This window comes from Nanorana parkeri, unplaced genomic scaffold (assembly GCF_000935625.1).
Source record: "Nanorana parkeri isolate BGI_ZX_2015 unplaced genomic scaffold, ASM93562v1 scaffold445, whole genome shotgun sequence".
Classification (NCBI taxonomy): domain Eukaryota; kingdom Metazoa; phylum Chordata; class Amphibia; order Anura; family Dicroglossidae; genus Nanorana; species Nanorana parkeri.
Window position 1 is genome coordinate 896,715 of NW_017306713.1, and position 26,828 is coordinate 923,542.

Below are 26,828 nucleotides of genomic sequence, written 5' to 3' on the forward strand. Positions count from 1 at the left end.
TCAGGTAGTCAACTTGAGTGTTCTAAGAGTATCACTGTCTGCCATACCATTGTCATAAATATGAGCTCTGATAAAATCCTGAAATTGATTGTTATATATTCCTTATTGTTAAAAAGGTCTTTTGTAAAATATATTTTATTATTTGTTTACTGTAATGTACTGTATTTTTGTGTGTTTTAATTGCCGACGACAAGTAGTACATTTTTATTGTTTTTAACAAACCCGAAGATAATATTTTACACAATCATTTTTTGTATTTCTAAAATCACAGTACTTGATGAAAATATAAACCCAATCACTTAAATCTCATATATGCTTTAACATGTCAATGCAATTTCAAGACTAATTTTGAATCATTTCAAATCTGCAGCTTTCATTAAGATAATACCTGATGATCCTGCCGTGAAGGTTCAGGCACTTCTTGGATAACAATGCTCTCTCCCTGTTTCCCAATTGTGCTCCTGCTTTGTCACCCAGTCACATTGACCTCACAAGTGGCAGTTTCATAAACATTATGTAAATATGGTTTACTGTTGTCGTCATCATCAGGAAACCCACCCTGATGATGAGGCTATCGCTGAAGTAGCTGCAAAGAGTCACGTCAACAGTACTGAGATGTGACAAATGTTGAAAAAGATAAAAACCAGTATACATTTTGTTAGTAATAACAAAAAAAAGGCAACTGTTTATGCTATACAGTGCTTTAGCAAATTACCTACTTTTCTGAATACCTCCTGTAACATACTCCTCTTAAAAAAACTGCATTAAAATTAGTTTTAGTGTACACAAACACAATACAGTGAACTCTCTGTTATCCGGTATTGAACTAACCGGAACTCTCATCTAACCAGCAAAAAAAATTAATCCACTGTGCACTCCCTGTTTTGCTGATCTGCGACCTTCTGGGAGAGGGAGAGAGGGCTCTGCATCGTAGGAAGGTAGAGAAATAGGCCAAAATGTGCTGTATTAGCCTGGGACCAAGTATCTGAAAGATCTGTGAAAAGTGTTGTATTATCCTAAACAAGTTCCACCTAGTGATCACTGCCAGTACTACACTGCACTGTGCTGCTCATAGATTACAATATACTGATCTCCAGTCCCAATGTCAGGCAGCCACATTGCACACAGCATTACAGCACCTGTATTAGAGCACCTGTAATACAGCACTAATTCTAAGTGTGTCTGTTTTGTCTTAATTTGCATTTGATTACTTTATTTTAATATTAATATGAAGTCAATAAAAAGTTTATGTTATGGAATGGTATAGTATGGGGTATGGCATCAGTTAAACCTAATTTTAATAGTAACTCTCAAGCAAACAGAAACTAAATTTTTCCAGAATCTACCAATTCCCGTGGATGCCAGATAACGGGGAGTTTACTGTATAACACTTGTACACAATATAAAAATTTGTGGTAAAATATACAGATACGGTTGAGTAAATGGATGCCAAACAAGTCAAGCCTTTAAAATTGAGTGTGCCGGTAAAATAGCGGAAATCTACAGTGCCCAAAACTGCCCATAGGCATTGCTTTAAAAGTCTTACAGGTCATCGGTTAGGAGTTGATAAACGATCGCCCTATAATTATTGATCTCACTTCGGCATGCATGGTGATAGCTAATTTGTGTGGCTCAATCATTGTTTTCATATGCGTGTGCACCCTATGCGTGCATTTGGGTTTCTATATGGGGGCTGGGGGCTGTAATATAATTGGGGTTTTATTTATTTTAAATGAACATTTATTTTTTAAACTTTTTCTTTAAGGAAACATCAGGGGTCTATTAGACCCCTAATGTCATCTCTGAGTGCTTTTTGGGTTGGTTCTTTAAAGAGGAAATCAGCAAACAGATGTTTACTGATCTCCCTTTGGACTCCATCCAGACACCCACTATGAAGATCCCAGGCACCCAGGTGAGCCTGGGACACATGGCAGGGGAAAATCACTTCTACAAGAAAGCCGACAGTGCACAGTTTCTGCATTATGAACAGTGATGTCATCCTGTTACAGAAGGGATGCAACAAAAAAAAAATGTGAGGGAGACTGACGTTAGGTTTTGCTGAAAATTAAACAAATATTTCTGCAAATTTAACAGTCTGTTATGTATGATATACTGTACACATGGCTCTAGCCTTAGGGCACTACTTATTTTCTTGATCATACAACACAGAACACAGGGAGTTATCTCATGAATGGGCTATGCAGCTACCTGTAGGTGATTGGACACTGGCAAATCAAAGCTGTTTTTTGCTAGTGTCCTTCGGTGATGGACGACTTCTCTGTTGCTCAGATAGAAGTAAACCCTTTTTTCTTTATTTTTCTACATAAGACTCTAGTTTCCCTATGTGGCTTACAAGATATAGCACCTGACAGCACCTATCCATTTTTTTAAATTTCCATTTCCATAGTCCTATATGTGACCTGGAGCTATGGTGTAGATGGCCTTGATGCTACCTTTAGACAATTATCCAGGATGGGTCTCCTGTCCATGTGCAATGGATCCTATGGCTTAAATGCTGGTCTGCGGAGCTTCCTTGAAAGAAACGCCTTGAATGCATGCCCTTTACTGGGAAACACCTGTTCATTGAATCCTTGGATGCTTACATCATAGACATAACAGGGGAATAACTTTTTTGTACCTCTGAAGAAGTCCAAGGCAACAGTGGCAAAAGCCTCTGCTCCCTACTTTAAAAAGGGTTCCTTTTGTCTTTCCCAAGTCTCAAGATCCAAACCCAAGCTAGGCTGTCGGTTCCATCATAAGTCCAGGATCTCCAACCCTTCCAAATCTGAGAGCAAGCCCTCTTCATTATGAAGAAGCACCCCCACCTTTACTAGTGGGATTGCACCGATCAATTGCACCAGTCAAATACTAGTGGGATTGCACCGACCGCCCAATCAGCATTGATCCGGCCAATCGGCAGGAAGCCTGGCAGCGGCTAATGACCTGCCTCCTGCCTTCCTTGTTGGCAGGGTAAACAGCTGGCTTGATGCTGATTGGCCGGGAAGCTGGTATCCCGCCCAATCAGCATTGATCAGGCAAATTGACAGGAAGTCGGGCAGCGGGTAATGACCAGCCTCCCGGCTTCCTTGTTGGCCAGGAAGCCGGCTGCATGCTGATTGGCTGGGTAGCCGGCTTCCGGGCCAATCAACATCAAGCCGGCTAAACAGCTGTCTTGATGCTGATTGGCTGGGAAGCCGGCTTCCCGGCCGATCAACATTGAGCCGAGTAAACAGCTGGCTTGATGCTGATTGGCTGGGAAGCTGGCACCGATCAATTGCACCAATCAAATACTAGTGGGATTGCACCGTCCGCCCAATCAGCACTGATCCAGCCAATCGGCTGGAAGCCGGGCAGCGGGTAATGACCTGCCTTCTTTGTTGGCCGGCTAAACAGCTGATTGGCTGGCAAGCTGGTATCCCGCCCAATCAGCATTGATCCGGCCAATTGGCAGGAAGCCGGGCAGCGGGTAATGACCTTGTTGACCAGGAAGCCGGCTCCATGCTGATTGGCTAGTAAGCCGGCTTCCGGGCCAATCAACATCGTGTCGGCTAAACAGCTGGCGTGATGCTGATTGGCTGGGAAGCTGGCTTCCCGGTCAGTCAGCAAGGAGTTGGCCAAACAGCATGGAGCTAGCTTCCCGAACAATCAAGAAGCCAGCCGCCAGGTAATGACATGCCGTCTGTTTTCCTGATTGCCCGGGAAGCCGGTTCCATGCTAGCGGAAGTATCGGTATTGGTACTCGTATCCGCTATTATTGAAACAAATATATTACACAAAACGGTACTCGATACCGAAAAAACTATTGGTGCATGCCCTACTAGTGGGGGGATGTCTGTCAGCCTCAGGGTCCAGAGGGTTCCTTCTCCAGAGCTTTACAAGGGTTACAAATAGGGCTGGTAATGATTACAATTTTCGTGTTCGATTAATCGAAAAACATTTTTTATCGATTAATTATAACGCACATACAGATCCACCTACATTGGCCTATACACATACAGCACAGCAGTGAAGTAATAAAATGAACTAGGATAACAGTAATCCAGCACATTATTAATCTCACGTGCCCCACTCAATATAGCCGCTGCTTGAGTCTGGCAACTCAGAATAATAACGTGCTGGATTAGTGTGATCCTAGTTCATTTTATTACTTCATTGCTGTGCTGTATGTGTATAGGCCAATGCCTTGGCTGGCGCTCGTGCAGAAAATGTCTTGGGCAAACTCACCGGCCAGTTGGCTCCGTCAGCTAACGAAGGGGGGAGGAGTCCGGTGACGCCACGGACATCGACGTCACCGGACTCCTCCCCCTTCCCTTCGTTAGCCGTCACGGACATCGACGTCACCGGACTCCTACCCCCTTCCCTTCGTTAGCCGACGGAGCCACCTGGGGAAGGGGGTAGGAGTCCGGTGACGTCGATGTCTGTGACTCCACCGGATCGCCGACGGGACTCCCGGAAGCCGGCGGAGAGGTGAGTGTTTTCATTAGCGATCAAAATAATTTTAATCGATCAAAAAGTTTAACGATTAATCGAGAAATTAATCTTCAATTTCCACAGCCCTAGTTACAAAGCTTCCTGCCTCCTCTTCATTTTCTGCTGTAGAATTTATCAAGATTACCCCAAAGACTGAGGTATATCCTCTCTGCCTTAGGTCAGCCCCTTTCCCAGGAGGTAATAATTCCTGCAACATATTTGCACATCCCCAATTTTCTGGTTTGTCAACACTAGAAAATTGGTAGACGGCCTTCCTCAGTCATCAACATCTGGACCCTGCAAAATGGTCCCTTTCCCATGAAGGTGTTTCAGGACCTTTGCCTCAGGTGGGGGATGCTGGATGTGTACCTCCGAGCCTCCAGGTTCAACAACAAACTGAACAAGTTTGTTCCCAAAACAGGGACTTCAAGGTGAATGCCTTGGTGACTTTATGGGATCAGATCAGCCTGACCTATGCCTTCCCTCTTCTGAGACTCTTGAGTCCTGCTCCTAAACATCCTACATAGGATTCTCTCGACTGTTTGGACGTGGTTCAGGCGATTCGTGTTTACCTTTCTGCTACTGCTTCTGTCCACAAGCCTGACTCCCTCTTCGTCATAAGGGTCCCCCTATAGTGCAACCAGCTTTTCATTCCACTTTTGCTAGGTGTATTTGGTGAATGATCTTACAGGCCCATGAGCTAAATGGTAATGTTTCCCGTTTTCCGGTCAAGGCTTCCTCTTCTAGGAGTGCTAGAACTTCTTGGGCCTCCCAGTATAAGATTTTAGTATCCAAAATCTGTAAGGCTGCCCCCTGGTCCTCTGTTTACACTTTTTCCAAGTTTTACCAAATGGACATTCAGGCCTCTGCAGATGCTAGCTTTGGCCACAAGGTTCTTCAGCTGGCCCTCTGACATGGGGTCACCTTCCGTTATAGCTCCCTGTTGGGGAGTTGTTTTAATGAATCTGTTAGCTGTTGGACTGCTTTTAGAAGTCCCATCCCTTAAAAAAAAAACCTCCCTGTGTCCTATGATTTACAATCAAGAAAACATGATTTTTGACGTTCCTGTAAAATCAATTTCTTGGAGTATGTCACATGACTCTCCCCTGTGATTTTCTGTCATCTACTTTCGTACATTGTGTACTGCTTGCTACAAAATAGAGGCAGGCTGGGAGTGAAGGGGGTTATACAGGGCTGTTCTAACAGCTTTGATTTGCCGGTGTCTAGTCACCTGAAGGCAGCTGCATAACCCATCCATTGAAGAATCAACTTTCCTGTGTGATGTACTGCAAGAAAAAGATATTACAGGTAAGACAAACTTACTGTTTTAGCTTAGTTTGATTTTTTTCTGTTACACATTATTTGCAGAGATAAAATCCATTAACATGACTTGCATGCTAGTAAGACGTAAGTATACATGTGTGGCAGGTTAACGAAATATAAATCTTTTAGCTTTTCCAACCACTGTTAAATTTGTAGATATATTTAGCATTGGATTGGCAAGTTATATGTAAACCATTATCAAATTTCACTTCACAAACTATCCATCAAAGTAACGATTTACTGGTTGTAAATATAGGTATATATAGTATAATATATAAACTACAATTTTCACACAGCAGCATAGGTCACATGATTAAGCAACATTTGCTTTTTTAGATTGTTACTTCTATTAGGTAGACCCATGTATAAATGTTTCACAATTATGTTTTCGTTAGTCACCTACTTATTGTATATATTTAGGGATGGCATCTTTTAGCAAGAAACATATTCAAATCTTGCAAAAATGAATTAATAAATAATTACTGTTTAATACCCAGCCATCACTTCTACATTACTATGAGCCTGTATTTTAAGTAAAAGTTCCCTATATGAGCAGAGGCCACAAGATGCCTGCTATTACTTTTTTTAGACAGCAAATCTCTTTGACACTGTGTCCTGAATTTCCCCGACTTCATGGCTAAGCTTCACCAACTAAAGTAGAAAAACAGCAAGTAAGCAATATTGCCAATGAAGAGGACTACGGTTTTTTTTTTTATACAGTGCAGCCTTACACAAATGGTAAGGAAGCATCTTTTTCGCCAACCAGTCATCCCCATCTTTTTAAGGCTGTGATTTAATATATGAGGTCCTTTTTAATGTCAATATTGTTTGCTTCCTTTTTTTCTACTTTAGCTGGCCTGGGCTATAATAAGTAGCTCTGGCAAACAGCAGAGTAGTACTGTATTGTAATTTACTACTAGAGCCAACTTCCTACTTGTTGCTATAATTCCACAAACTGCCATTCTCCTTCCCTGTGAGATTGGCCTTACTGGCCACTGGAGCTGTCTCATTGGATAGTGGAACAGCGGTGGTTGGATAAAGGAAAATCAGGCCCCGCTTTTAATGTGAAAAAATTAACAGAGAGGGGCAAAGAATAAGTTTACTGGCTAATAAAGGTAATGGCAGACCTTTGTTTAAGGCTGGCTGCACACCATTGCATTGTGGTTACATACCTTACACGTGTTGGTGCACTGCAATATCATTAATTTTGAATGGCACCCCAACACACCTGTGTTGCATTGCACAGTAATGCACTACCCTATGTTGCTGTGCACTGCATCAGTGAAGAAAGCTGCAGGCATGTTTTTTATATGTCCATTCTGGTGCATTGCCAGCCCATTAAAATGAAAATGCAGCCTCAACACAACGCACATTAAGGTGGTATTTAATGTACGTAAAAGCAATGCACCAGAGCACATAGTTATAAAGAGGCTCTAAAAGATTACAAGTTTATTTTAGTTGTGAGGAACACTGCTAAAAAGTTTAGTGAGGATGTAAATGCTATGGAAAGGTAATGCAAAGAACATTAGGTTTATTGTTCCCGGCCATTCCAAATGATTTACGCTTTTTCCTAATTGCCCATTTGAGATCATGTATCGTGTATTTTGAATGTTTTAAGTTTTTGATCCTTTTTGTTTATAATAGTACTTTGTTAACCCTGTTTTAGCAAATGTATACAATAGTATGTCTGTCTTTGGGTTTAACAATATTTGCATGTGACTCATGGCGATGCTTCCCCTTTTATATGGAAGATGCAGTTGACAAACAACCATTACTTAAGTAATATGTAGCTAGGGAGTTGCTTAACTGAACACATAAACAGTGTGAAGCAGCCACATTTTATACTTTGGGGTGTTCTTAATGTGGACTCCTGCTTAAGTTCTTATTTAAATCTATGTCTTGCTAGGGTGGGTGCATACAAATAAATATAGAGACTGAATTTTTTTTCCTGGAAAAAGTGCTGCTTCAGGCTCCTATTTCTGATAGTCATGCCTAGGCATTTGGTAAAGTGATCTCTGCTGAAGAGGAAGAACAGAGTTTAGACTGGATGATCCTCCCCTTAATCAGAGATGACAAGGCTTTTGGACACATGACCATAAAAGGAGGGAGTCTAAAGAAGACTTTTCTTCTAGAAAGGTAATACACCTCTTCTATTACTCAACCTCAACAATATAAAGTATATGTCTGCTTTTTCGCACTATAAGTCTAGCAGAAGCAGTCCTAAACCCTTATTGTTATCAGCTCTGGAGTAAGTAATATGTTTTATTTCTGTTGTAGCTGACATGGGCTTTGCTCGATTGTTCAATTCTCCTTTGAAACCACTAGCAGATCTGGATCCAGTTGTGGTTACATTTTGGTACAGAGCTCCAGAGTTGTTACTTGGTGCAAGACATTATACTAAGGCCATTGGTAAGTAACGAAATTAAAACAGAATTTTCTGTGATTGTTACTATTATCTCTCGCATAAGGGTCACATATTGTTGTACTTTCATGTCATTAGGGATTATTATTGTTATGATTATTATACAGGATGTATATAGATGTATATACAGTAAAGCCAACAGTTTGCACCGCGCTTTACATAATAAAGGAAATCAGTACAGTTTCAATGGAATTTAAAACAAAAGGATTAGGAGGGCTCCGCTCCTGAAAACGTACAATCTGAAAGGGAGGGGCAAGGGATACAAAAGGAAATAATTGTAAGGGATGAGCTGATAAAGTGCAAATGTTTAAGTTTGCGAGAAAGGCTTCACTGAAGAGATGAGTTTTGAGAGAACATCTAAAGGCAGATAGGGTAGGAGATTGTCAGACAGATTGGGGTAGGGAGTTCCAGAGGATGGGAGAGGCTTTGGAGAAATCCTGGAAGCCAGCATAGGAGGAGGTGATGAGGGAGTTAGAGAGCAGGAGGTTGGGAACGGAGTGGAGAGGATGGTTTGGGTGATATTTTGAGATTAGGTTAGTTATATAGCTTGGGGCAAAGTTGTGGGTGGTTTTGTATGTTGCTGTTAGTATTTTGCATTTACAGGTGAAACTCGAATAATTAGAATATCGTGCAAAGTTAATTTATTTCACTAATGCAACTTAAAATGTGAAACTAATATATGAGATAGACTCATTACATGCAAAGCAAGATAATTCAAGCCGTGATTTGTCATAATTGTGATGATTATGGCTTACAGCTCATGAAAACCCCAAGAACCCCAAATCCACAACCTCAAAAAAGTAGATTATTACATGCAATCAATAAAACAAGGATTGTACATAGAACAATATCGGACCTCTGAAAAGTACAAGCATGCATATGTACTCAGTACTTGGTTTGGGCCCCTTTTGCAGCACTTACTGCAATTACTTTTGCACGATATTCTAATTATTCGAGTTTCACCTGTATTTGTTGGGCAAGTGGAATCCAATGAAGGGATTGGCTGGGGGAGGACAGCAGACACTAAAAGTTGACTAGGTGGATAAGTCTGGCTGCAGCATTCATGATAGCCAGGAAGAAGGATAGCCTGTGTAAAGTCAGGCCAACAAGAAGGGAGTTGCAATAGTCAAGGTGAAAGATAACAATGGAGTGAATTAGTAGCTTTGTACCATCATTAGTTAAGAAAAGATTTTGGAGATGTAACAGACTTTAAGGTGGCAGTATTTGGACAGGGATTGGATTTGGGGCCAAAAGGAGAGGTCATAATAAAGGATTAAACCTAATCCTGTCACTCCAGGTTAGTCAATGCTTGCCTGCTATACCCAGGTGCTTCTGCAGCTTGTTTGCTGACAGACACTGTACAGGAAAATTGGATGACCACACACCAGCTATGTCCAAACTCTTTCCTCATTCTTTCATAAAAACCTTCACAGGCGCTTAGTCATAGTACCACTGTACATGAAATGCGTCAGAAATATAAATTGATCTCTTGTGTTATGCTTTTATGAAAGAAAGAGTTCAGACATAGCTCGTGTATGATCATCCAATTTTACAGCATAAACCTAGTACCCTGTGGTGAAGGATTCTATGGGTAACTGTTTTCTGGCAGGAGGGCAGGGGTCCTAAAGACAGGGATCGTGAGACACTGATAAGGTTGTGATCAATAAGATATGAGGGTTGTTGGAGAGGTTGCAAGGGGTGTGTCACTCTTGCACCCGGCACCTCCGACCTCTCCAGCGCCGCATCGCTTCGGACGTGACCTCCGCCCACTGACCGCGGCTTCCTCTCATAACCGCAGCGGAGGCAATCACTCGGCGTTCAGTTAATGTGGAACGTCGAGCGTTGTCTTCCTCTGCTTTCCACTGAAAACGACCGGCTCCCTACGCTCCACAGCCTGGATGTCCTCTGGGACACGTCTCACCACTAAACAGCCACTCAGCACTTGCAGGAAGGAGCGATTCCTCATCATAGAAACCCACAACCGCAAGTATTAGGGCTCTGTCCCTACATATGAATACCTGTGCTATTGCCTAATTCCATCCATTCTGCTGGAGTATTGCCTGTCTGTGCTATTGACTAAATTGATTCATACTGCTGGAGTATTGCCTGTCTGTGCTTTTGCCTAATTGACCCATACTGCTGGAGTATTGCTTGTCTGTGCTATTGCCTGAATTGATTCATACTGCTGGAGTATTGCCTGTCTGTGCTACTGCCTAAAATTATCCATACCGCTGTGGAGTAGTGTCTCCAGTTATTACTACCTATATACTGCCAGAGCATTAGAGCTGTTACAATACTAACCATATTAATAGGAGCTTCATAGGACTGTATATCCCAGGAGTGCGTACTTAGGCTTGCCTGCGGACTACAGTCCCATCAGACCCCACTGATCATTAATCTGATACCTGCAGGTAGAACAGGGTAGTGGTACACTACCTTTCCTTAAATCTAGGCTGGGATACATGATGTGCAACGGCTCCCCATCGCACTTGGTGTATTAGGGAGCCGTCTGACTGACCCAATCCCATCGCACTTGGTGTATTAGGGAGCCGTCTGACTGACCCAATCCCATAAGCCTACATGCAACAGACCTGCAGCTGTGGTCCAATCCCCCGCTACCTGCTTGATTGTGACAGGGTGTGTGTCATTGCGTTCAGTTGAGGAGTTGAGAGGTAGCTGGAGCATTAACGTTAACAAGAATGTTAGTCACCAAGAATGATAGTGGTTATTTCAAAGGAGAGAAAATAGAGTAGCTAGCAACAGAAACTTTGGGCTCAGTATAGATGGTAGCAGAGGCAGCTGCTGAATTGGGGAGGTTGCTGTAAGAAGGCTTTTGCAATGATGCTAAGAGTTCAGGAAGACTAGACAGGCGATAGCAGATCCAGATGCTGAAAGACACATGGGAGAGCTCAGATAGGTGTGTGTTTTGTTTGTTTGTATTTAGAGTATGCTTTGCTGTGTGTGTGTTTAGTGTGTGTCAATGTGTATGTGAGTTAGGGCCAGGTCACGCTAGCAATCCTGTCCGCTGGTGACAACCATCCAGAGACCATAAATTAATTTAGAAACAGTCACTCGCACTCCATATTAATTTTCAATCAATGTTTATTGACCTCTCATTGTGTCACATTGTCAAGCGTCGTTTTGGAAACACGCAGTTCCGTCTTCAGGCAAACAGCAAGAGACAGGATCACTATATAGATCGGAGAAAATACTGAACTAGCTCCTTGCATCGTTCCCTCACTGTCAAGATTGATAAGCTGTTGCTCTGTCACTGATGGAAACGTTGCAGGAAGTCAGCCATAAAGGGGAATTTTTCCTTCTACTGACCACCAACGTTAGGGGTATATCATTCTTATTCACACGACCATTTATGCAAAGGAACATTCTGTCTCATTCTGGCTACCAGTGTAAGGGGGCAAAAAAAACAAGATGTGTTCTTGTAGGAAATAAAATATGCTGTAGCTCAGGACCTCAACACAATACAACGCAAAAAATTACTTTTAAGGGGGACTTAAGCAGTGGATTAGGGCAGAATCAAGTGCTGGGAAGATTAGAACAGGCACCTTATGGTGCCTGCTGTACAGCCTCTGTTGCATTTGTTTTGTCAGTTTTTTCAGTTTAGAGCCACTTTAATCCCTTCGTGACGGGAGACGTACACTGTACGTCCCGCCACAAAGGGACCAAATGACTCGTCACGTACACTGTACATGATGAGTTATTTGCTGCATTAGAGGGCTGGTAACCGCTGAGAATCAACGGTTACCATTCATTAATGGATGCCTCAGTATAGAGTCATTCATTAATGAAAGGGTAAACCTTTTTCAGACACCTGATACCCTAATATCGGGTGTCTGAGAGTCAAAGCAGAGCGGGCAAACATGCCGGCAAAAGCCGGCATCCTGACAGCTCGTATAGATCTAGAGATATCTCTCGGATCGTATACTGGCTTTTTTTTTTCTTTCACTTTCAGGAATAGACACATAATGTATCTATTCCTGAAAGAAGAATGTTTCAGTTTTCTGAACGTTGTTGGAACGTTCAGAAAACATTTAGTGACAGCTGAATCCTGAACTGCTGCAGGATCAGTGTCACTAACTTATTATTGGCTGTTCTGAAGTTTGAAAAAGCCTAATAATAACCAAAACGTGGAAATGTGTTTAAGCCTCCAGGAATACATCCTACATGTTAAAAATGGAAAATGTGTACAATGTGTTTAACCTCCCTGGCGGTATGATTATGTCAGGAATTTTGTACCAAAAGCGGTACCATTTTTTGAGTGATATTTGTGTGTTCATATGTTCATACTTATGGTATGATCGTTTCCCAACCTGGCTGGTTTGGGTGAGTCTCTTTTATGTTAGGTGAGGCCAGCACCCACCAGTCGTACTTGCCTAGGATGGGGGCGAAGAGGGGACATAGAGTAAACTTATACAAAAACCTTTTCCAAGCCTAGTATATAGCTCTTAGATAAGTGGTGTCTCAGCATATGCCTGCATCACTTTCCTCCTCCTCCCTCCCCTTCCCATAACTTTCATGTTACTTTCTAGATATTCTTCCTGGTCTTCCTCTTTTTGTTCCTATTATTTATATTGTCTGTCAGTAATCTAATTAAATCATTTAATAGTACTGGGCCCTCTGTCTTTTCTGCTTTGTTGTTAAGGCTGCTTGAAGTAATAAAATAGTTTTAAATATTTTGGGTAAAGTATTTTTAAATATCTGCATTTCTATTAGAGCGGTTCATGAAAATGATGTGTCTTTTGCTTAGCATCAGTCTTAGTTGTTAAGAATAAAAATGATTTTGCTTAGACCGGATGCCTTTATATTAGTGAAAAATGTAGATATACATACACACACAGACGCAAACATACTTTTATTACTTTAGATTTAAAAGAGTGCCATACAGTTTCATATACAGCAATACAAAGAAAGACTTTTAAAAAAAAAAGTATAAGAGCATCAACAGGAAACAATCCAATGGAACAATAGGGTAACGATTCAAGTTTTAAACGTCCAAAATCCGTATTTGGTGCCAGGAATTATAGAATGTGTTTGTTGACTAGGTGGAAAGTAACCAAATGTGGCGATGATTAGTTAAAGGATTTTACACCAGGAGTCTTACAGCTAGAAAAATTATGTACTCAGTACCCAGGTGTTTCCTTTCTAAAAGCCCCGTAATCTTTTTTCCATTTATTACATCCTAGTTTTTTCCTGTTTTAAATGGCTGAGTAAAGACGTGCCATTCTTCCATGAATATACAAATTGTATTTCTGAAACAAAATTACATGTTTACGTTCTCAGGGGCACAAGCGTTAGCTGTGCCTTTTCATCTACACTCACTATATGCATTGCATTGGTTTGATGGCCCCAGTGTGCGGAAAGAAAGTATAATGGCCATGTTCCAAAGTTTAGTACGTTGTCACTTGTCAGACCTCACTTTTCTGTGGCTGTATCAGGTGCCCGCCACATAGATGTTATATGGGAATTTCTAGTAATCTTCCTAGAAACATTGTTTTGAAGCTTCTTATTGCTTGGGACTATAGGCGGGCGCTTGCCACTTACATTCCTCACATAACCCTCAGTCCTCGGTGCCTGGGAAGCGTGGCTGCGGCTTCCCAGCCAATCAGGAATCCAGGCGGGTGGTCACATGACAACCTGCGAGGCTCCCTGCTTCATTACTACACCCCTGCTGGTTTTACAAGTACTTTTTACATTTTTTATCTTTAGCTTTTTTTTAATACCTACTGGTCCTTGTTCAGCTACTTCCTGTTGTCAGATGACCTGTCTTGTGTTCCTGCACTTTCACCTTGTCACATGGATTTCCAGGGGAAAGTACAAGTAACTGTTTTAACAAATATTATGCAGATATGGTCTACTGTTGTCACTATCAGAAAACCTGTCCCAAAAATGCAGTCATCACTTGAAAGTATGTATGTAGAAAGCATATAGCTGCAAAAAAGCTGTAGAAGATCAGCTACTTTGAACTGCAACAAAGGATGCAAAACATGAAAACAGGTATTTTAATTAAAAAAAAAAAGAAAAAAGTGAGTTGCTTATGATACAATGTTTGTTTTAGCAAACCGTTTAATTCAGTTAGGGTTTACGCTTACTTTAAACTGTAGTGTGTGCGTCATTACAGAGATGGCAGTAGGTCTCAGTACATCTTGTTCCTGCAGCAGATGCTGTGGTGGTCAGCTTTCTCATGTGTACAAAAACAAAAATCACCCAAAGCCTGACAGATAATAGTCATTATATAAATCATAGATTAGCTGTGAAATCAAATATAAAATAATAGTACATTTTTACCACTGCCAGCACTTCCTCTTGCTGTTATTTGGACCTTTGAAAGTCTTCAGCAAACATTATCCAAATAAATATTCTGAACACACAAAGGAGAACATTTCTGTCCAAGCATAATAGCAAAGCGTTGGCAAAACATCAGGTGGCAGCTGTCTCCCTTACTAGTGTGTAAATTCTTAGATGTGACAGCTCCAGGTGTTAAATGTATTGTGAGAGAGTAGCTGGCTAGCCAAGCTCATTCTTACATGATAACTATGTGCTTAATGGCATTAGAAGAATGTGAAGTTTAATCAGGTACAGGCATTTATGTCCTGCTTCATTATGAATGTCAACCCACACTTACCCTAGCGAATAACTCAGAAGAACTTCCTATCCAATGAAAACATTTTATCAATGTAGTGTTAGCACTGTTGACCAGATCAAGCAATTCTTTTTAATCTCTTTATAACCATTGGCTTGTCAGAAGATGTTGTTTTAACTGTTAGTTTAAGATGTGTACCCCACAGTATTTGGGCACAGTTACAGTAGTCTGCTTCACTAGGCTGAAAGTGAGTTTTGTTTTATTAAATGGGAATTAGTGCATGCCTAATCAGATCCACTGGAGCACCGATCAGTGTCTCTCTTTCATTTTCAAAGCTAAACTGAACAAACGGAAGAGAGAAGCTGATTGGTCTGCTCCAGTTTTCATACATTTCCCCCATTGTATGCACACAAACTGTAAATTCACTGGAACAGGCATTTTAATTTAATGTATGTTTCAGCTTAGAAAATACCACAGGCAGCTTATAAATGTGATGTGTAGCAACTTATAGCAAGCCGTCGCATATCAACTGCATAAATCAATCAACATTTAATTCTTTAAAAGTGACATCTATCAAATGCAAGGAGACCCAGTTCAAAATTGCACATACAAGTTGCTTAATGTATAAAAATATATATACCGTATATACTCGAGTATAAGCCGTCCCGAATAATGTGTTTCGCTCAAGGCTTCATCAGGAAAATACGGAGGTGCCTGTAATAAGGATCTAGTAATCATTCAATACATCAATATTTGTACATTTCCAAAATATTATTTAAAATTTAAAATTAAGGTTACATGAAAAGATCAATCATAGATAAATACCATTAATGCAATCTCTGTCCTACTGACATGCTTCCCTACTGCCGGAGAGCCAACCCAAACAACCCGGGAGGTAAGGGAAGTAGGGGACCATGCGGGCCAACGAATGGGGAACAAGGTACGCCTGTCCATGATGTGTCCTTCAAACAGTTACTGGATGCGTTCTGGAAGTCATAAATATATATATATATGGTTGGAAAGACACCATATACTCTATTTGATTTATGTTACTACTAACATTGTATATTAGTATATTAGGAGAGTCTTTTGAATCACCTTAATTGCAAGTCCCTATGGCCTCTAATGGAAGGAATATGCTTTGATACCCCTTTATGATAATAGTTAGCCCACTGTATAAATATAAAGTAAAGTAATCAATGCGAGAGCAATGGCATTTTGGGATTTACTGTCTTTCCAACCATATATATATTTATGACTTCCGGAACGCATCCAGTAACTGCAGGCCCATCTTTAACGCAGGGCAAAAGGGGCAGTTGCCCTGGGCCCAGTTAATGTTTTGGGGCCCAAAGCAGCCGCCCCTTGAGCCTGCACTGCTCGCTCCCTACCTGGAGATGCGGGATGTCTGTGTCCCGTACCTTCTCCCCCCCTCACCCTCCTGGTTTACCTTATCTCTCCAGAGATAAGACAGCAGAGATCGGCAGATCGGGACCTTTGTCTGCTCTGCCTAGCTGCTGATGGGCGGGCTGTCATAATTACGTACTTCGGCCCGCCCATCACATCATCAGTTGCTAGGCAGAGCAGACAAAAGTCCTGATCTCCCGATCTGCTGCTTGTCTGCAAGTAACCGCAGGGGGGGGAGAGATTAGGGAAAACAGGAGGATGAGGGGGGAGAGCACGGGGATCACAGGCTCAATAACAGACTCTGATCCCCTTGCAGACAGGCAGCAGAGATCAGAAGATCGAGACCTTTTTTTTATCAAAGCACAGGGATCAGAGCCTATCATGCATGCCTAGACCAGCCAGCCCATCTGGATCATCAGTTGCTAGGCATATAGGGGGCTCATAAAACAAAATATATAAAATAAATAAATTGATTTGGGATGTTGGGGTGGAGAGAGAAACTGCATGGCAGGTAGAGGGCGTGGCTTGGTGGGTAAGGGCGGGGGCCCAAGAAAATGTTTGCCCAGGGTCCAATCAATATTAGAGACGACCCTGAGTAATTGTTTGAAGGACACATCATGGACAGGCGTACCTTCTTCCCCATTCGTTGGCCTGCATGGTCCCCTACTTCCCTTACCTGTTTGTGTTGGCTCTCCGGCAGTAGGGACGCATGTCAGTAGGACAGAGATTCCATTAATGGTATTTATCTATGATTGATCTTTTCATGTAATGTGGAACCTTAATTTAAAATTTATAATACTATTTTGGAAATGTACAAATATTGATGTATTGATTACTAGATCCTTATTATAGGCATATTTTCCTGATGGTTATCTACCACCCTTACCCCACAAAACTGGGAGAGGATGGATGTACTTTTGCTGAAAGGCTTCTTGAAGTACAGATTCAGGAAACCAATTACAAATTGAGGTCAAGGTGGTACAAAGCGCGATACTTCACCGCATCTTTCCGAACACGCCCAACACCTGCTGGTGATGCTCAGAAGAAGTAGGCACGCTCCTTCACATCTGGTGGTCGTGCCCCCTCATTTCCTCCTTTTGGCCAGAAATACATTCACTCATACGGGTCATAACTGGTGTCACATTGGAATTCACTGCAGTTTCCCTCTTACTATACCACTTTGATGTCTCCTTCCACATCACCAAGAAATCCCTGGCAATACACCTGCTAAATGCAGCCAAAACCATGATCCCTAGACACTGGAAGGCGACACATCCACCGACAATCAGACTCGAGTAGACACCATGGCTAAAATGGAAGAACTAATCGCAAGTGACAGAGACACCATGCCTCAATACCTGAAAACCTGGACAGCATGGCATCTATTTAAGGGCACGGACTCATACGATACCCTTACTCAGTAATAACTAGCTCTCTCAACCCTGAGACCCTGGCCCCCTTTTCTGCCCACTTCCTCTGCCCCCCCTGCCCATACCCCCCTCTCACACACCTTCAATGTATTTCTAGTTCCAAAGGAAGCGGGCGGAATGAATGAATATCTGAATGTCTCTCTCTCTCATTCTGTCCCCCTCTACAATCTGACCTTCTCTGACTCTCCCATCCTTTCTCCCTAACTTTCTTCTGTCTTTCCTGCCTTCTTTCCTCTCTGATTCTTACATCCCCCCAGCTCCCTAAGAGCCCTAAGTACTATCACTCTTTTATCTCCGCCTCCATATTGGGTACTCTCCCTTAAATAAGCCCTGATACCCGTACACAGCAATAAGCACTTCACTTAAGTTTCTAGCTTAGCCACCAGTCGATATCCCCCGTAGCCCTGAGCCCACCCTCTCCAAGGGATGTTTATGCAACTTTTTAGCAACGCTCGGGCCTACAAACCTTGTAAATCCCACTCTTGCCTTCCAAGGAAGCACATTGGGACCTGTTGACTGTACACTGTGCACAGTGTAATCTTTTATCAGGTACACCGAGGCTTGTTCCCTGGACCTCCCCCACCCCCACTTATGGTATTGAATATACTTTATGTAAGTTACAATATTTCTTTGTACTTGGTTATTATATGAATGTTTGATATTTGCTATCACAATAAAAATTTACTTGTGAAAAAAGAAATGCAGCCAAACCTGAGGGCCCAGTCTCTGTTTCTGATTCAGAGTCTGAGCCCCAGCAATTATTCTCCGAGGGGACTGATATTAAGTTACCTTCTGATGACACAGATTTAAAAGGGGTTGTCTGAAACCTAATTGATGCAATGCACACTTGCCTGCATCTAGAGGATAAGACTGTTTCTGCTACATCTTATTTTGTTTGAGTCTTTCCTCTGAGGACTGAAAAAACTGTGTAGGGTCTTGTGCCCCTCCTGACAGTGTGTTTAGAGTTTTTCCCTTTTGAGAGGGAGCTTATAAATTGGTGGTCTCTTCTCATTGTATAAGTAAAAGAATCTGCGCTCTTGGAAAAATAAAGCTAAGGTGTTTAAGTGCTAATCCTAAAGCTGCTATGAAAATGGTGTATGTGATGTGCAAGTAGAGTGTAACTCGTTAGTGAATAAAAATTGCGAATCAAAAGATGATTAAAAAATAAAATGAAATATAAGAATAAAAGTGTTCCGATATGAAATAGTGATATACAAATTAGGTGCAGATATTTCCTCCAAAATCCCAATTCGTGATGCAATTTAACAGATAACAAATAATTGCAAGATGAGAAACCAATTTAGATATACGGTAAAAGTGAATATGATAGCCAAGTGATTGATAAATCAAAAGTTAATAGATAGGCAAACTAAATGGTATACTGAGACACTAAAGCGGATCCCGACAATTATGCCGGGATCCGCCCAGCTGCGTGACTGACAGCTGGCTCTGCCTATCTAGAGACAGAGCCAGCTGTACCTGCCCCCCCGTCCGTTCCGCCAGTCAGCGCTGGCGGATCGGAGGGGGGAGGGGGGAATCCAGCCACTCCCATGTCACGGCAGAGAGCCGTGACAGGATCAAGAGGTGAGCGAACGCCTGTATGTGGTCACTCACCTCCCGATCTACTGAGCCGACCTGTGACAGTCTTATTGTCACAGGTCGGCTAGAACTATGAGGTGAGTGAAAAGCACTCACCTCATAGTCCTCCTTTAACAGGCACACCACCAAATGGGTTAGAGGTGTTCTTATCTTACAGGATTTTACCGACAGCTAAACTCACTTGGCAGATCCCAGTTTGAATTGACTAGATTGTCAGGGTACTTTGATGCACCTGTTAGGTTCTGAGGTTACCCTTGGTCCTGCCTATCCCCCCTTTTTTTAAGTGCCCCACTCACTGTCTCTTCTTCCCCTTCAGCATGTCTTCAGGGGTATATCTTCTGGGTTTTTCCTGTCTTGAGGAATTTTCTTTTGTCTATGCATTTAAATATAATGTTATGAGGGCTCTTACAACTTTGCTATCTTACTACAAGATTGGTTGCCTTCCCAGGCAGCCCTTTCCTCATCATGAAACCTCTTTCCTTATTAACCCTCTTTCTAGGGTTAAGGATATAAGGCTTGTGCATTCTCCCTCTCATTTTAACCAGCTGGTGTTTTCATTTGCACATTTTATGCTGTCCAATCTTCCCTTTAGTGATTCGTCTTTTCTGGGTTTTGGCCCAGCAAATTTTCTTCTGTTGGCCTTCTCAGTTATTGGTCTGCATGAATCCCTTTTTGTTATTGTGTCTTCTACCTATTGTTGGTTGATCGCTAATTGGCTGTGCAGTTCTCACTGGCAGAGGCCCATTGCTCTTTCAGTCAATAATTTCCCCTTCCTGGTGGTTTTCTTGTCCTGCTCTGGAACATCAGGTTGATTCCCTGTCCTCCCCTTTGTCGTGGCAGTTTCATTATCTTGCAAAGTGCTTCTATCTCTCCATCTATCCTTGAGTCAGAAGTTGGTTCCTTCAGATACCTCTGACATGATAACTCTTGCTGCTTTTTGGACATTTTAACTTTAATCTAATACCTGTGTCCCTCAATAGACAATAAAGAAAATACAATGTTTGTGCTTTCTGTAAAATCTTTTTCTTGTAGCCCATTGAGGGACACAGGTCCCACTCCACTGTGTTTGTTGTCCCTGTGCATTGTTTCTTACAAAACCTCGCCATGTTGGGTAGAGAAAGAGTTATACGGGGGCTCTCTTACAACATTTGTTTTCCAGTGTACCATCCTCCTCTAGCAGTAAACCTGACTGTAATAGAATTCATGTGTCCCTCAATGGACTGCATGAAAAGGAAATTTCAGTAAGTACAAAAATCTTATTTTGCTTTCCCTATAATACAGTTTCATGGGTACTAGACAAAAGCATAGAAGTGAAACACCGCTTCCCCCATGGCTTTTGCAGGGGAAAGACACTTGGTGCTCACCTCAGGGAGGGAGGACCTTGGATGGGAATTTCCAATAAACTGATTCAGCAAGGAATGGAGTGCGGACAGATTTCTTCTTTTATTGTATACACTTAGACTAATTATACATTTACACCATAACAAATAATGCAAACTCTTTTAGGTGTAAATTAAACCAATTCATTTTACATTATCTGTTTTGAATATAGTGGGTAGGGGTTAGAGCCTCTGTTGTTTATTATTGTTTTTGTTCCCCCTTGGGAGATGTCCTGTCAATCCCTGACCTTACATAGTTACATAGTATTTGAGGTTGAATAAAGACATAAGTCCATCAAGTCCAACCTATTGTGTGTGTGTGTGTGTGTATAGGTCCCGGAGTGTTCTCATTCTTAAGAGTACCTGTACCCTTGTACATTACAGTCTCTCAGGAAATCGTCCAACAGCTTCTTGAATGATTCCAGACTATTTGCGGAAATCACTGCTTGAGGCAGAAAGTTCCAGACCCTAACTGCGCAAACTGAGAAGAACCCCCTTCGCCCCTTGTGTTTGAATTTTTTTTCTACCAGTTTTAGGTGGTGGCCTCTAGTCTTTGTTACGGAATTAATCTTAAAGAGTTTGTTGCTATGACTATTGAACATTTTGTACATGAAAATCATGTCCCCCCCTTAATCTCCTTACTTCCAACGTAAACATATTTAAATTTAGTAGCCTTGTCTCATAGTTCTGGTCCTCCATCCCCTTGATGAGTTTGGTCGCCCTCCGCTGGACTTTCTCCAGCTCAAGGACATCCTTTCTGCCCAAAACTGCACCGCATACTCCAGGTGAGACCTGGTGACAGCTTTTTCACTAGCACAGGACTTGTCAAGCTTTTACTAACTTATAAAATTGAATCAGGCATGTCAATTGCATGACTATACATTTATGAACTCAAATTCTTTGATATTCTTGAAAAGTTTTTTAAAATTGTCACACAAAAGCGCACCCTCAGTGGATCGAATGGGTGGTAGTGTCGTTGTGCGGCTCCAGTGGTCACAGGCCTGGGTATCCCATAAAGAAACTGTGTACTCAAATAATACAAAAAAAGAGAGAGGAGCGCCACAACCTAGTACAATAAACCAAGTGGGTATAGGGAGAAATTAGTATAGTTATAGTTGCACTCACTTGTGGGTTAATGGGAGTCAAAACTGGAGCAGCTGTACATGGCAACCAATCCGCCTCTCTCTTTCATTTTCAAATCTTAACTGTACAAACTGAAGAGAGAAGCTGATTGGTTGCCATGCACAGCTGCTCCAGATTTTGTCTGCTCCAGTTTTCATAAATTCCCCCCTATGTTTTCCTCTGCTTCTTCCATTAGACTTGCAATTGTTTTAAAATTACTGTGTATTAATATGTTTAATATAATTTTTTTTAATTTCCATTCTTTTTTCTGTCTAACATGTTTTATAAAAATCTATCAAAATGGTTTTATGAAACATATTTACATGTAGTAGTAATAATGTGTTGTTATTATGAAATGTTTTATGGTTTGTTGTGCTTTAATGCAGATGCTAAGGACCTGTTGACAGTCTGTAGTTTATCTCATTTTTAAAATAACTTTTCCTTCCGGTCATTTAGTGGATGCCGAGCTTAACTCCAGCTATGTTGTTAGGAATGAATGGAGGAAATACTTGTGTGACATATGAATTGTTCTATGTAGGAACCTTTCTGAACAACTCATAGTTTAATTTTGTAAACAATACAAACTAATGATTTCAGGACAGTGGTGGAGCACCAGAGCTAGGTCCCCGCTGCAACCCTGGTAATTCTCGCGCAAATGCCAAGTATCGGCATTGGTATCTCAACTGGTATCTAAACATACTACCTTCACAAATGTTATTGGGATTACAGGCCAGTAACATAGTATACTTAATGGCAGATAGCCATTGAGTCCTGTACAAAATTACATGAATATCATATTAAACATGTTAAACAGAGACTGTTCTATTTGGGGAAGTAGAGCTAACATAACTGTGCTTTTTCAAGTAAAATCAAATGTTATGCAAGCTCTTTTTTTCTTCAATAGAACAGGCAATAACCCACCAAACTAGTGGAGAATATAATATCAAGTATGTTTACTAATGTGAAATAAATCATATTAAAATGTTTTTGGAGCTGTTGTAATATACAGCAGGGCAGGCGTAATAGCACAGCAAACCAGTGGAGAGATTTTCTTTTTTTTTTATAGAACATTTTACCTATTTTTGCCAGGAAAAACAATTTGTAGTGCAGCACTGTACAATAGCAACACAATGGATTGCTATAAGGGTATGGTATGGCTAGGCAGTGATGAATATCAAGGTATCAGTGTTGGAGATACAATATATACAATACAACAATATCACCATATTAATAATATAGCATGTGCAAAGTTGTTTTTGATGTCCAGCAACAAAGAGTTAATGTGCATTTTATAGTATGCAGAGCTGGTTCTTGAACCAGCAAGGAGTACTGTGTCCAGCTGCCATGGATACTCTCACAAAATGGCCACTGGAGTCTGCAATTTCAGACATTTATCTACACACTAGTAAAAGTATATTGAAAAATGTCCGCAATTGCAGACACCAGCAACCATTATAAGAGAGTCTGCGTCCTAATAGGAAGCTGTACTCTCACTTAGGTGGTGGGCTTGGGACAAGGAGGTGACACAGGTTTGGAATCACTGCTTTAATGAAACATTGACACTTTTGCATTGCTTGCCATATTTTTTCATTTGGGTACTGGTGTAATATATCTTTCTCGGCCTTTTGACTAAGATCAAGTGTAGTATCTGTTCTTATCAGTTTTCGGTGGGGAAAAGAACCGTCCTTGCGGGGGATGGTTACTTAGTACTCGCTGGAGTGAAAGAGCGTGTGGGGCGGCTTCCTGTGAGAGGGGAACCGCTCAGTACATGGCTTTCTGACTGAACAGATGCGAAGCTTGGTCTGGCTCGAGGGTTCAGGGGCGGCAGAAGCCCGTGGTGTTGTGCCCCCTGGGGGTGGCGTCCCAGGGGTGCATCAGAAAATCACTTAGGGTGTGGGACCCCACAAAGTGATTCACTGTGCACTAGGTCACGACACCATCTTGCATTTTCTGCACTACGCCTCCAAGACAGGCCTTATGGCTAGTCTGGGGCAATTTTTTATGCACCCGGCCCCTAAGGCCTGTCAGAGTGGTGCACTGACACTTTAGATTTATTTAAGCACACTATCCACGTTTGGCACTTTTTATTTTAAATTTGTCCCACAGATGCTAAAGGTGCAGGTTTCTTTGGGGCCTAATCCTGACGCTGGGAGGAGATTCTGTGCCTCCTACGGGGTTCTCTGTCTCCTCCCACCCAGGAGTTGGGTCTCTCTTCGGGAGAGCCCACTTGCCTAGTACTGTGAGGGACCTGTTTCGGCAGGTCCCCCGAAGGAAATGGGTCCGCCGGCCTTCGGGTTGGTGGACCAACAGTCTCAACCCCTGTCAGGAGCCTTGCGCCCCAGGGGGTCGGGAAATTAGGTCCCTTCTTTGGATGGACCTTTCACCCTTGTGCACGTTTTTGTGTGCTGTGATTTCACGGTTGCACTTTTTTTGTTCACAGGGGGAAGTTTGTTTAGACACACGTCCACTGGCTTCGATAAAAAAAAACTGGTGTAAAATCCTTTGCATCCAAAGGGAGTTCAACTTACATTATATGTGGTGGAATAGTACCACACATTTCTGTGTGTTTGCAAAGCATTTCTATGAAGTTGCCATCTTATCTACAGTAAGCAGATACGTCTGCAAAGGTCACATTTTTATTGTATCACAATTATGGTGTTTCATTGTGCTGAGTTGCCCTAGACTGACTGTAAACTAAAGACATAACATTTCTGTTTTGAACAGATATTTGGGCTATTGGTTGTATTTTCGCTGAGTTGTTAACATCAGAGCCCATTTTTCATTGTCGGCAAGAAGATATAAAAACAAGTAACCCATTCCACCATGATCAGCTGGACCGGATATTCAGTGTGATGGGATTCCCTGCAGGTAAATCACAACTTCCACTAGGTGTTAGCTTTAGTTGTGGCTTTATTTCCTCAAATGAAAAACATCTATTGGATCAAACACTGTTTCAAGATTTGTTGGACTGTAAGGCACTTTCTGCAGATTCTTAGTATTAAATATATTTATGGTTTTATTATTATATACATTTTCTGCAGATCCTTGAAATTCAGTAAAATAATGTTTTGAAGTGTTGGTGTTGTACAGTTAATATAGACCCCAAAAGAACCAGTGATTTATTTTGTATTTATTTAAATGCACTGATGTCATCTATCCATTAGCTGTATGCAACTGAGGAGATGCCATGGTGTCTGGTGATAGCTGTAAGGAAATGCTTTCTGGGCCATTGCCAAGGACAGAGAGTTCATACAACAAATAGCTGTTATGCGATAAACCTTACATGGAATGGTAATAGGAAGCCAAATATCAATACTTGTATTCCCATTTTCTGAGGTGTCATGACATATAAAGGAGAGCTTCCCTCAATACAAGAGTCATTAGTAAAATATCAGGTTATGTCTTCTTGGCATTTCCTTGTTTTAACAGTGAGCTGCTATGCAAAAATATAGTACTCTAGCACCTCCATTATCCAAGTGGTGAAGAATTTATAATAGAGAATAGCTTTTGCAAAAAAACAACAGTGTACAGTGAGGCTAATTGCTAGAAGCACAGCTAACAATATTTACCATCTGACACTTTCATGTGTCTTAAATACCGTAATCTTAAATCAATCTTTCTTCCATCTGCTGTGTCACTAGTTGTACCTGTAGCTCTGCAGAGCTCTGTTAAGTTTGCAGAGCTACAGGAACACACTAGTGACAGCGGCAAGGAGGAGGCCATATGAGGCAACATTGGGAAGCAGGCATGCAACACACCCTGAGGTGTCAGATCCTAAGGATTTTTAGTGGCGGCTCTAGCTTTGCAAGTGATAGAAGACTGGCTTCAACTGAGCCAGTAAAGTTAAAGGAGAACTATGGGTTTAAGGCTTTTCCCCATAGTTCTCCTTAGGGTAACGGGAGGACACAAACTAGCGTCCTCCCGAGACCCTAGGCTCAGTATCCCGCGAGCTGTACCTCGCGGGATACTGAGTCGCCGCAGCTGAAGCGGATCCCGACAATTATGTATGGATCCGCCCAGCTGCGTGACTGACAGCTGGCTCTGCCTATCTAGAGGCAGAGCCAGCTCTACCCGCCCCCTCCTCTGTCCATTCCGCCAGTCAGCGCTGGCGGATCGGAGCAGGGAGGGGGGAATCCAGCCCCTTCCCGGTCACGGGGAGAGCCGTGACATGATCGAGAGGTGAGCGAATGCCGGTATGTGTTCGCTCACCTCCCGATCTACTAAGCCGACCTGTGACAGTCTCATTGTTACAGGTCGGCTAGAACTATGAGGTGAGTGAAAAGCACTCACCTTATAGTTCTCCTTTAAGTAATATACAGGTGAAACTCGAATAATTAGAATATCGTGCAAAAGTAATTGCAGTAATTGCTGCAAAAGGGGCCCAAACCATGTACTGAGTACATATGCATGCTTGTACTTTTCAGAGGTCCGATATTGTTCTATGTACAATCCTTGTTTTATTGATTGCATGTAATATTATACTTTTTTGAGATTGTGGATTTGGGGTTCTTGGGGTTTTCATGAGCTGTAAGCCATAATCATCACAATTATGACAAATCACGGCTTGAATTATCTTGCTTTGCATGTAATGAGTCTATCTCATATATTAGTTTCACCTTTTAAGTTGCATTAGTGAAATAAATGAACTTTGCACGATATTCTAATTATTCGAGTTTCACCTGTACATGTAATTTACAAAGCACAGTTTAATTTTTTTTATCAGCAATACTGTCTCTTTAAGTGACATGATATATTCCAAGCATCATAAGGCACTGGAAAAAATTACATCCGTTTTAATGACTTTTTTAGTATTATTAAAAATTATACCACTGGTTACTTAAAGTGACACTAAACTGGAGTTAAATCTTAAAAATGCATTTAAGTACCTTAACTATTAACAAAATTGCATCTAATTTATGTATCACTCAACTGTAGATCCTCAAATCATCTCTGAATCCTGACCCTATCCTTTCTTCTGGAGGGTGGCTACTTTTGTTCCCCATGGTCCCTGTGTTGCAAAGTAGCCATTGCTCCAAGCTCAATTCTGTGATGGACTACTATCTCACATTTAATTAGCTAAT

The 26,828-nt window shown here is 41.7% G+C and overlaps 1 protein-coding gene across 2 annotated transcripts in view; it reads left to right on the top strand.

Annotated features, from left to right (window-relative positions):
- Positions 1-26,828, top strand: part of CDK19 (cyclin dependent kinase 19) — a 132,432-nt gene that overhangs the window by 85,178 nt on the left and 20,426 nt on the right. Inside the window, exons 6-7 of one of the 2 annotated variants that reach the window (XM_018560277.1) lie at positions 8,071-8,202; positions 24,472-24,615. In XM_018560277.1, the coding sequence (XP_018415779.1) occupies positions 8,071-8,202; positions 24,472-24,615 (276 nt within the window). The remainder of the gene's footprint in view (positions 1-8,070; positions 8,203-24,471; positions 24,616-26,828) is intronic. The other variant, XM_018560278.1, reaches the window with a different exon arrangement.